General features: G+C 35.2%; 1 protein-coding gene across 1 annotated transcript in view; it reads right to left on the bottom strand.

The window, feature by feature from the left end:
* Positions 1-5,084: 5,084 nt before the first annotated feature.
* The window catches only part of LOC127802871 (zinc finger CCCH domain-containing protein 19), a 63,349-nt gene continuing 55,210 nt past the window's right edge, over positions 5,085-13,223 (bottom strand). Inside the window, exons 9-10 of the mRNA XM_052338945.1 lie at positions 7,777-7,931; positions 5,085-7,687 (exon numbers count right to left, since the gene is read on the bottom strand). Of these exons, the coding sequence (XP_052194905.1) occupies positions 5,496-7,687; positions 7,777-7,931 (2,347 nt within the window). The 3' untranslated portion in view covers positions 5,085-5,495. The remainder of the gene's footprint in view (positions 7,688-7,776; positions 7,932-13,223) is intronic.

The raw sequence follows: 13,223 nt of genomic DNA, 5'->3' as shown, positions 1-13,223 counted from the left end.
TAACATGTTTATAGTATAACGAACTGTGGATTATTCGTAACTCGTATTCTTAACGCTTAAGAATGGTATCCACTCTTTATTATATTAATGGATATATGTTTTGTAATTCAAACCATATTGCAATTTAAATAAAATATAAACTTGTCATTTAAATAATATTTAAAGAATTACAAGATCGAGTCCCTTTGTGTCACTAGAATTGGTCTTTAGAGTTCATATCTAACAGGACCCACCCTAGGCCCAGTAGGCTAGATTTTTTTTAAAATTTTATTTTTTATAATGATTTACAACTAAATATAAAAAAAATATATTATATTTTACTCCTAGAAATAAAAAAAAAATAAGTATTGAAGAAAACAAGTATATAATAGCCTAGTAATAACCATCACAACATTTTTTGCTCATAATTTTATTTTTTAACAATGATGATGCAAATAAAATTAAGTATTGAAGAAAATTATGAAGCAAAGATAGCAATCATGGAGGAAATTTATATTGAAGAAAATGAACAAATTAACAAAGTAAATATTGAGCAAATTGATGTTGCACAACTTCTTATGGATACTAGGCTAAAAATTACAATAATGGATTACAATGTTAATTTTCAAAATCACATTAGAAAAATCTATTTGTAAAGAGGTCTATGCCAGTCTCGAAATCAAGACAATTCATTTCAACTTGATTCAATGAATTTGGTGATTGGTTGGAATATAATATAAGCAAAGATGTCACATTTTTTTTATACTATTATCTTTTTAAAACAAATAATGAGAAACAAGGAGATAGTGATTCTTTCATGAAATAATGGTTCAGTAATTTTTTTATTTTAAAAATAGACTTTAAGTTAATAGTGCACACAATTAAACGCGAAACAACTGTGAAACGTTAATGAATCAAGAGTAAAATATTGAGATATTTTTCTTCAGACAATTAAAACAAACACTGTGTGATTATCGAATTCGTCTAAATGCATCAATTAATTGTGTTTAACTTCTTCTACGGTAAGAACTAGCCGTTCATGGTCATGACGAGTCTAAAGATTCAAATAATTAATATAGCTTTGTTGAACAATTGTAATTTTTAGTATGAAAAGGTGTAAGGAACTATTGTAAAATATATATATATATATATATATATTAACTAGTGGTAAATCCATGTGATATACTGGATAATTTAATTTAAAAATAAAATATTAAACTCGTTATTTTAAATAATTATAATAGAATTGATAATTATAATTTTTTTCAATACCCAATCTTTTATCAAAATTTAAATTTAATTAATTATTCGTTATTCAATATACTAATAGAAAATACTCTTAATCCAATATACAGTCATTTAATATGCTAAAAAATAATTAATACATTAAGTAGGTCACTTGGCAAAATACTTATAAATTTTTGTATTTATTATATTATATTTACTTATAAATAAATATTATAAAATTTATAATATATCCATTTCTTTATTTTCTATTTATTATATTATAAATATAAATTAAAACTCTTAAATATGAGTAAGAATAAGTTTTTTAATAATAACAAATAAGTTTTTTAATAATAACAAAACTTTAAAAATATGAATTTTAATTTATTCCATAGTCTTAAAAATATAATACCTTAAATATTAATTAGTATTGAAAAATCCAAACATTTGACAAGCTTAAATAAATTTTTATGAATTTGTTAAGATATCATATTTTAAAGACTATAATATAATTGTTAAAGTAAAATTAATAATTAATTAATCATTACATTTGATTTAATGCAAGTTTTTTAGGGAAAAAATTCAACATTAATTGACATTTCGAAAAATATTTTGTCTGACTATCATATTTTAGTATTATATATATATAGAATAAATATATAAAGATAAGATTTTAAATAAATGGATAATTTTTATGACTTAATTAATAATTCAAGTTGTTTATTAATATTTCTCATAAAACCCCTGCAAATTTAATACAAATTTTAGAGGCAAAAAATAGCTTGACAGATTTTTGGAGGAAAAAAAAAATTGCAAACTATTCTTACTTTAATATAATATATAATATATAATATATTATTATATTATATAAAGATAATATTTTATTTAATTGACAATTTTTTGTAACTTAATTAATATTTTAAGTGTCTATTCATATTCCTTATTTATTTTTGATTGATTGACGAATTAATTAAATATTTAATATTCACATAATAATGTATTGAAAAACTCATATATTTAAAATTTATTATTAATTTTATAATAATTAATACTTATTATTTCAAAACAATTGAAAATTTTAAATTATTAGTGCAAATTAAAAAATATAAATTATTAATGCAATAAGTACTAAATACAAATTATTATCGCAAGTTTTGGGAATTTTTTTTTTCTAGACTATCCTACTTTTATATATATAAAGATATTATATATTATTATATTATATAATATAAGATTTTACTTAATAAACAATTTTTTGTGACTTAATTAATATTTTAAGTGTATTCATATTCCTCATAAATAGTATTTATTTTTGATTGATTAACGAATTAATAAAATATTTAATATTTACATAATAATGTATTGAAAAGCATTGAAAAATTCATATATTTAAAATTTATTATTAATTTTACAGTAACTAGTACTTATTATTTTAAAATAATTGAAAATTTTAAATTATTAATGCAATAAGTACTAAATGCAAATTATTAATGCAAATTTTGGGGGGAATTTTTTTTTTTCAGATTATCATACTTTTATATATATAAAGATATTATATATTATTATATTATATAAAGAGATTTTATCTAATGGATAATTTTTTGTGACTTAATTAATACTTTAGGTGTCTATTCATATTACTTATAAATAGTATTTATTTTTGATTGATTAACGGATTAATTAAATATTTAATATTCATATAATAATGTATTGAAAACCCATGATTAGCATTGAAAAACTCATGTATTTAAAATTTATTATTAATTTTACAGTAATTAATACTTATTATTTCAAAACATTTAAAAAATTTAAATTATTAATGCAAATTACAAAATACAAATTATTAATGCAATAAATTTGATGATTGGCTGGATTATAGTATAAGCAAAGATGTCGTATTTTGTTTATACTATTATCTTTTTAAAACAAATAATGAGAAACAATGAGATAGTGATTCTTTCATGAAATAATGGTTTAGTAATTTTTTTTTTATAAAAAAGATAGACTTTAAGTTAATAGTGCACACAATTAAACTTGAAATAACTGTGAAATCTTAATGAATTAAGAGTAAAATATTGAGATAATTTTTTTCAAATAGTTAGAACAAACACTGTGTGATTATTGAATTCGTCTAAATACATCAATTAATTGTGTTCGACTTTTTCTACGGTAAGAACTAACATTTCGTGGTCATGACAAGTTTAAAGATTCAAATAATCGATATAGCTTTGTTGAACAATTGCAATTTCTAGTATGAAAAGTTATAAGAACAATTGTAAAAAAAAATATATATTATTATTATTATTATTATTATTATTTATTTTTAAATTTATATATATATTTTATTTAAATTTGCCCCCACTAAACCAAAATCCTAGTTCCGCCCCTAACCATCGCCATCACTACTGTTGACCATCCCTCTATTGTTCGATAGTCCACACCTTCCATTGTCAACATTATTCACTCCCCTTTCACCACGACCAACGAACTAGATTTGTCGCTAAATGACCATCGTCGTCCGTCTCCAACCATTGTCGTTATTTAAATAGCAGCCTTGCCTCACCTGCATTGGTCGTTTCTTCTTATCGTTCGCCTATACCATCCATCTTTGTTTCTCATCTAAGCTGATCATCGACGACCTACCTTACTCCAATCGCCTATTCAACCACGAATTGCAAGCTCATCTTTTTAGGCTTTTTTCTCTAGCAATTCTCCTTCATATCGTTCTTCCTTATGCGATTTCTTCCTTCACGAATTGCAAGCTCATCTTATTTTTATAAATATTTTATTAAATGCCTATCTAGTGTCATCTTTCCAACCTCTACAAACAAAGAAAATTGTTTCCCGTTACTTGTAAACATAAAGTGATGACGCTGACTTTGGTGGTCGATAAAATTGTTGGTGTCTGATCACATCACGAGAATTAGGGTCTTAAGTCGAGGATTGAAAAGATATGCCCATAAATGACGACGTAAAATTAAGATTGGTCAAATTTTCTTAATTGGTCAAATTCTAGAATCTGTGACGCGATGCCTCTCCTCTTTGATTGGCGTTGTATTGTGAGCTTCATTCTCAATATTTGTACCAGAATTGTGGGAATTCCACTATTCCGAAACAAGGACTTCATTGAAGTTGAGAATCAGCTCGATGGGGAAGGGGGACCAACCTAAGATGGAAGGAAAAAGATGGCATAAATTTTGTTCCATGCGATCTAAAAGTGTATTTAATTGTATTACCTAGAAATTTAATTCTAGGTAATATTGCCTAGAAAACAAAAACTACCTCACCCATTTGAAAAATAAATTCCATGAAAATAAGCTTTAAATACTTAAAATTAAGAGTGTTTGATTATTTTTTATAAAAAATGTATAATAATTACATATTTTTCATGATAAATGTGTACAATCAAAGACACTTTAAAGGGGTGTTTGATTGCATTACCTAGAATTTAATTCTAGATAATATTGCCTAAAAAATAAAAACCATCTCACCCTTAAAAAATAAATTCTATGGAAATAAACTTTAAAGGATTGTACCATACATATTTTTCCATGAAAAAATTAAGAGTGTTTGATTATTTTCTATAAAAAAATATATAATAATTATATATTTTCCATGAAAAATGTATGCAATCAAACACACTCTAAGTCATTTCTAACAAAAAAACAAGGCCATGTTTGAAATAATATGAAAGATGACTCCCACAAAACGAGTTTCTCCCCGATAACGAAAAACGAACTTTTACTGGTATTTGAAAACACTATTTCGTATTGGCCAAACACTATTTCAATGGTTCGTGTGTGTAAACACTGAAAATACTATTTGGCTCATCTACTGCATGGCCAAACAGGCTATAAAACATTAACGCTCGGAAACCATTGACAAACACTATCAACTGCATAAATTGTGTGTATGCTGCCCCTTCTGACCAACAAGGCATAGTCACTGCAACTTTTAACTATTGAATTTCTACAAGACAAAATTAAACATTTTCAAGGCACCAGACCCATACACAAAATTTTGGAGCAGCATACTGTTCTCATCCACCCATCAACTAGGCTGGATCTTCCAGCCTCTTCAGAGATCCCCCACAAGAGAACACAAGGAAATAAATATGTAGCCAGGAGCAGCATTGCCAATAAGGTAAAATGATTGTGCTACTAGCCTGCACAGGTTTTACAATGATAAAAAGCATCAAATCTATAGCAAGAAAAAGCTCAAAACTGCCTAACAGACAAATTACTGTACAGAATTCTGTGTTTGCCCACGGCTACAAGATGCCCAGAAGTTCACGAGTGCGGGTGATCGCAGTGAGCTCCCTTCTTACAGTGCCCACTCTGATGGAATTTGCATATCATGTTCTGTCCACCGCTACCAAATGAAGGCTGCCTGTTCCAAGGCCTGCCCCCGCCAAAACCAGAAGGTCTTCCCTGAGAGCCCCTATGCCTTTGGCCAGAGAATCTATCCCCATTGTGTTTCTCATTTCCCCACATGCCCGAATTTGCCGGTGGTGCTCCCCAGTTTGGATTCGCATTGCCAGGTGCTGGCCCTTGAACACTAGTTGCCGGATTTCCAGTTTGTGTGCCCCAAACTGGGTTTACGTTTCCGAGTGGTGGTCCTTGAACATTAGCTTCTGGGTTCCCAGTTGGATTAACCCAACCAGGATTCCCATTCATGGGTGGTGGCCCAGGAACAGCGGCTCCAGGATTACCTGTTTGTGCCGCCCATCCTAGATTAGCATTACCAGGCGGCAGTCCTTGAACCATAGCTCCAGGATTTCCAGTTGCTGCAACCCAAGCTGGATTAAACATTCCAGGAACAGGCCCTTGAACAGCAGCTCCCCAATTCATATTTGCAGTTCCAGGTGCTGGTCCTCCCCAACCCATGCTTGGATTTCCTTGCACAGGAACCCAAGGTATAGTAGGTGGAGCTGCAGGCTGGATGCTCGTTTGATTTACTGCAACTGGAGGCCTCCAAGGATCAGATTGTGCAAAAGCTGTAAACCCAGGATTGGAAACGTTGCCAGAAGGGTTCTGGACAGTAGATGGGACACCACCCCAATGACCAAAAGCTGCAGGTTGGGGTGCAGCACCATTCCAGGCTTGGGGATTACTCACTTCCATTGGAGAAGGTGCAACAATTTCTTGTTTCTGAACAAACCCAGCTCCCCGTCCCTGAGTTTCAACAGGAGGTTGCATTCCATGAGATTCACCACTCACAATTGTTTGCGAAGTTGCCTGACCAGCCATTGAGCCTACAAGAATTCCCTGTTCAGGGTTAGGAGCTGGATTTGACAAAGGAAGAGAACTAGAAGACTCGTTTTCATAACTCCTCAAGAACTGCCTGCCAGTGGTCAGTGCTGAAGCAGGTGGCGAAACACCCAAAGATTCCACTGCCAAATGTTCTTTGCTTCCATTTTGGTTAATTGAAGATGATGGTGGGGGAGTGAACTGATGACTATCTGAAGCAACAATGGTAGAAGAATGCATTGACCCACTGCCGCCTTTAAATGAATCGACACCCAGAATAGAACCCACTTGCTGCCCACGAAAAGAATTGGATGACCACTTACTTTCAGATACCTGACCTCCAATCCATCCTGGAGTACTTGGCTTTGGAGTAGGAGATGGAAGGTTTGCCAAATCATTTCTACTATAATCAGAACTCCATCTATCAGCAGAAAGTTTAGGGGTCTCAACTGAAAGAGTGCCTAAGGCACTTGAACTAAGCTCAGAGAGAGACTGGGCCCCGTGACTCTGATCAAAGTTCAACCTCTCCCCACCTTCACCTTCCCTCCCTTGTTGTAAGGATGCTCCATAAGCTTTCCCGGCATTTGCAGACGAGAGAAGAGGACCATGCATGGTCTGAACCTTTGTGAAATTATTATCCATCAGTGGCACCTCTTTATGAAACCTTCCAGCTAATGCATCCCTCAAAAGTATAGAATCATCTTGCTGCTCAGTGGTTCGCCAAATCCGCAGGTTGTCTGGGAAGTATCTGTTATTATTCCATTTGCGCAACTGAACAATACTAAATGGTCCTTGAACTTTTCCAGATGGATCCTGATAATGCCACATCTTCTCTGTTTCACTCACTTTAACAGAAGCAGTTTCCGCTGCCCCAGCAGTTAGAGATGCCTGTGAAGTTTCTAATGCAGCACCAGAGAATGATTCTGATCTTACAGAAGAATGACTGTTCTGCAGTAAGTTCACCCTCTCCACGTTGTCAGATTGCTGCGTGCCTTTGTCTCTTCCAGGAGTTGATGCATTTTCATATGGTACCTCACCAATAAGAGCAGCAGCCTCTTCACTTTTGTTCAAGAAATCTTTACTAGATATGCTTCTGCTTGATTCCCAATTCTTGGCTGGACTTTTCCTTGTACTCCCCCAGGAATCTGCAGAAGGAAAACTTCCTCTATGGGGGGAGACTGGCTCCCTCCCTTTCCTGCTAAAGCCAGAACCTCTCTGTCTAGTGTAAATCTCTGCATGTACCAGAAGCAGTGTTAATAGCCAAGGCCAGAGTATTTTAAATTACAATCAAGAATGATAACAGCAGTAAAACAAAATGGACCTTGTTTGTTATCCTCCATTTCACTGTCATTGTCTTCAGACTCATAACTGGGATCCATATGTGGGTCTGCATGAATTTCTGGAATTTCCTCTAATCTACGCCTGCGCTCTTCAGGTGTTTTCAGAAGTTGCAGTTTCTCTACACATTCCCTAAGTGTAAAACTCAGTCAAGGATTACTTCCCAACTATTTGTCGCAGTAAACCAACAAGTCCTACACAGCCACACATTCAGCAGTTCATGGCAACAAAGGAAATGATTTATTCAACAATTCATTTCGAGAAAAAATGTTCAGACAAGGTAAGATGCTAGACTAACCAATTAGGGAAGCACAATCTAATATCTCCTTTTTTTTCCCATACAACACCCCCCCCCCCCCCCCCCCCCAAAAAAAAAAAAAAAAAAAAAAAACAAACTAGGAATAAAAAATTCCAACAACAAAGTAAAATGATGTGAACCAACAGGGTGTTACATAAGCTTAGCTAAACCAATATAAAGAAGAAAGTCACTTTTGCACGGTAAGCACAATAGTTTCCATCTAGCCAGGGTAGGGATGCAACCTTTTATTTGATTGACAAGTACAAAATTAACAATGGTGCTGAGGGGGAACCATCCAGGTATTGAAGCATATAGCACTACATAGCCCCCCAGAAAGCCACAGAGTCCCCAATACATACATATATATATAATATATTCATATATAGAGAGAGACAAATAGAAAGGCTCTTAAAAGTGAGATTAGAACACAAAAATCTAACAGATCATCACCCTTCTCAACTTCTCAAAGAAAAATCAACCAGAGATGATGTCCTTCCCTTTAACTTCTTCAAACTTCTCACCCTTCCCATTTGTGCTACAATAACATCTTGATAACAGCAGAGTTCTTTCTTCACACAAGTTCAGTGCCCATTAACCTGTACCACCACCTTCTGACCTACCAACCAGCCACCATAGTAACTTGAGAATCATCACATTATGCTGCAGTTACCCCTCCCCTGGTTCCTTCCTTTCCCTGCTTCAGTCTGATTCCTTTTTCAAACAAAGCATCTACATTTCAACCTCTTGGTTGGCCTAGTTCACTTTGGCGAAACCTCTCTCCTTGGGCAAGCTTTTGAAGTCATGCCAGAGAATTCTGAAGCTTACCTCCTTTCTGCCCAATTGCCTCCTAAGAACATTATAACAAGCTTGCCCAGTAGCCATGAACCACCAGGAGCCCCAGCATAAGTGAGACAAGTGGTTGGAGAAGATAAGTGTCAGGTCCTCAGATCTAACAGGAAAATTCTCTGCTAATTGAGAGAATTTCAGGCAGAATTTAGGAGGAAATTAGAGGGGACAACGAATAAGGAGAAAGGACAGAAGCTGTCGAGAGAGAATAGCAGGAGCAAGAGAGAAAATTAAGACAGAGAAATCTTGGAAAATATACTTTGTTCCCTCCTCCATCCCATTGGATTAGTTTTTACACTAATCCAATATAGGAGGTTAATTTGGTGCCAATGAGGCTGCCAATTCTGCCAATTCAAATGTAAAAATAGCTTTCTATAGTACAACTTATGTAACTACCAAGCATACAAGTATTAAGTTCCCGACAATTTTCCCCCCTTAAAATTTCTTGTCCTCAAGAAATGGAGAGTAGACGGGCAGCTTGAGAGAACTAAGTGAGCAAATCTGGAAGATATTCCCAAGTATTGTTGTCTAGATGGCGATGAGTCCATTTGTTATGATTGGGAGCACTGACAGTCCAAGAAATCACCCAATGAATCAACAAATATGTCCACTCTTTCACTCTCTCACCGATTCAACAAAACAACAGAAACAGAAATTTAAAGAATTGGCGAGAGACAAAGTTCGAGCAATCAAACCACATAAAAGACACCGAGAATTATCCCAGTTCAAACTGGTTTACACTAGTCCAACATCCAGCCTTCAGAGAGAGCAATCCAATATAATCTTGATGAAGAATAGTACAATCAATCATTCGCACACCCCCAATACACTCGAGAACCCTCACTGCAGATTACAAAGCTTCCTCTCAAACTTTTCTCTAACAGTACAGCACTCAAGACTCAATGAGAATGATCAGATTTATGGGCCTCGACAGACTGCCTATCGCCTCTTATTTATAGACATAAGAGGCGTTAGTTACAAGAGAGGAAATACCCAGAATACAATACCCTATCTACCCCACTTAAATACATGCAATTAGCCTTTTATTCCTAATTTGCCACTGCCGAGTATTTAACCTAATATGACTGAGCTCTTCTAGAATATCCAGCCACTAAAATGCAAAACTTGAATAACACCATTGAACCAAAACTTGTGTCAAAGGAGGACCATGTCTGTATATCACCCTTTTGTCAACAATTAAGGCAGGTTCCACTGCACGAGGAGCATCAAATGCAAATGAGGGTAAAATAGGCCTAACCTGCTGTGTTCCCACTAATTTTTTTAGTAGTGAAACATGGAATACCGGATGAATTTGACTCTCAAAAGGCAGCTGGAATTTGTAAGCCATAATCCCAAACTTGGCCAAAATGGGAAAAGGGCCATAAAATTTAGAACTTAAACTTGGAAACCTGCTTGCAAGAAAAAGCCCACTGATGGGAGTGTTTCAACTTAAGATAAACCATATCCCCCCACTGCAAACTCACTTTCACTCCGTTTCTGGTTAGCAAACTGTTTCATCCTATTTTGAGCAGTTGCTAATTCTCTTCGTATCAACTGTAACATATCCTGTCGCTGCCGTAAACAAGTATCAACAGCAGCTACTGATGTTGGTCCCAAAGTGGCAGGTAGAAGGGGAGGCTTATAACCGTATAAAGCTTCAAAAGGGGACATTTTAATGGAGCTATGGTAACAAGAATGGTACCACCACTGAGCCAGAGAAAGCTATTTGTACCAAACCTGTGGCTATAGAAAACAGAGACAACAGTGGTAGGTCTCCAAACATTGGTTGACCCTTTCTATTTGTCCATCTAATTCCAAGTGATAAGCAGTACACATATGCAACCGTGTGCCCGAGGACTTAAACAGTTCCTGCCACAATAAGCTTGTAAAGACCTTATCCCTATCAGAAACTATGGAATGAGGAATTTCATGTAACTTGACAATATGATCCAAGAACATCCCGGCCATTTCTTGAGCTGTAAAGGTTGTGAAAGACTGAGAAAATGAGCAAATTTAGTGAATCAGTCCACCACCACCAGAATACAATCTTTGCCCTCTGATTTAGGCAGACCTTCCACAAAATCCATGGATATACTTGTCCAAGCTTGTACAGGGGTCGCCAATGGCTGCAATAATCCAGGGACTGCCACTGTCTCATGCTTACAACATTGACAAACATCACAAGCCAACGCAAAATCCACCACATTTTTCTTTAAATGTGGCCAATAAAACAATTGTTTCACCTTATGATAAGTATTTCTAATACCTGAATGTCCTCCCAAAGGTGATCCATGCAATGATTGAAGAATTTTATCCTTGAGTTTATCACAATCCCCTATCACCAATCGGCCATGAAACCAGATTAAGCCATTAACCAGTGTATAACCTGGACTACTAGAAGAATCAATAATCAATTGCTCTAGTAAGTCCCTAGACCAGTCAGCTAACTCATAACTAACTGTCACCTCCTGCAACCAGTCAGGAACAATGGTAGTAATGGCAGCATTGGTCCCTCCTTCAAAATGTCGAGACAAAGCATTGACAGCCATGCTCTCCTTTCCTCTTCTATATTGGATGGTATAATCGAGGCCCAACAACTTAGTCATCCCCTTCTTTTGTAACTGAGTATGCAGTTTTTGCTGTAATAAGTATTTTAAACTTACATGATCTGTCCGTATAATAAACTGACTACCTTCCAAATAGTGTCTCCACTTGTCCAAGGCTATTAAAGACTGCATTAAAGACTTAAGCTCCTCAAACTTCACCTGATAATTCTGGACAGAATTCTCCGGCCGCAATTTATTGAATTCCTCCACAATATCTGTCATGTTTCTATCACCAAATCTTTCACAAAAATCCTCTACAAAATCTGTCCAGTGGTAATTATCTTGTAACCAAATCCATCCTTGAAACCAAGCATTCTCAATATTATTCAAATAAGCAGAGGCTAAAGTAATTCTCCACTGATCCGGAATATTATACAAGGTAAAAAGATTTTGACATCACCTAATCCACCACCTGGGGTTCCGGCAGTCAAACATTGGTATTTCCAGCTCTGGCAATGGAAAGTAAGGCTGATTAGGTGCAGCCTGTACCTCCTGCCTCCTTTCTACCGCTCTTTCAACTACATTTTCCCCAATTCCAGCAGGTTTGATTTCAAACTCCAAAGAACCAGCTGTCCTAGGAATTGTTCCATTTCCTTGTAGGATTGGATCAGATCGTTCCTTAGGAGGAAAATCAGTTGGAAGACTAACCTGAGGCAATTTGGAGAACATTAACATGAATCTGTCCAACATTCTTGCTAATCCATCCACGGAAGCCTCAAATTTTCTGTCCAACACCAGAATTGCATCATTATTTCAGCTGGATCCAGCTTTAAGCAAGTCTACTCGAGCTTGGAGATCAGAAACGGTTGCATTCACTTGTTGCAACTGAGCCTCGAATTGCTTCATCCGAGTTCCTTCAGCCATGGCAAATTTCCGAAAGAAGCCAAATCGATGGCCTAGGATTTGCTCTGATACCAAAATGTCAGGTCCTCAGATCTGACAGGAAAATTCTCTGCTAATTGAGAGAATTTAGGGCAGAATTTAGGAGGAAATTAGAGAAGGCGAAAGGACAGAAGCTGTCGAAAAAGAATAACAGGAGCGAGAGAGAAAATTAAGAGAGTAGGACAGAAAAATCTCAGAAAATATACTTCGTCCCCTCCTTCATTCTGTTGGATTAGATTGGTTAAAAACTAATCCAACATAGGCGGTTAATTTGGTGCCAATTCAAATGTACAAATAGCTTGCTATAGTACAATTTCTATAACTACCAAGCATACAAGTATAAAGTTCCTGACAATGAATTCCAGTCAGAATACTCCAATCTTAGCCCAGACCCATTTCTGTGAGTTCATACACTGACAGGCATTTACAGATTGTGGAGTTCGACCAGTTGTGCTATTTCTGAAAAAGCACATTCAGAAAGCCGCCACATCAGCTTCAGGAGACCCCCTTTAGCAAGCGATCAGATTGTGGAGTTCCACCAATCCCTTGTGCTGTTTCTATCACAAGTCACATATTTCTCCCCTCAATATATGACAAGGCAACATCCAATGAATGGACATTTACCTGCATGTATGTAACATAAGAGGTTGCAGCTCTTGAAACACCCATGACCAGTTACAGAGATATCTAGAACACTAATTCCCAAATGCACACCAGAATTAAAACTAGGATCCCAATATAATCACCTCTCACCTTCACTCAACTACATACTCCATAGCCACATCATACCAACCTCGT

Source organism: Diospyros lotus, chromosome 5, assembly GCF_014633365.1.
Source record: "Diospyros lotus cultivar Yz01 chromosome 5, ASM1463336v1, whole genome shotgun sequence".
NCBI lineage: Eukaryota > Viridiplantae > Streptophyta > Magnoliopsida > Ericales > Ebenaceae > Diospyros > Diospyros lotus.
Note: the sequence above shows the minus strand (reverse complement) of the source record. Positions and strands in the feature narration are given on the sequence as shown.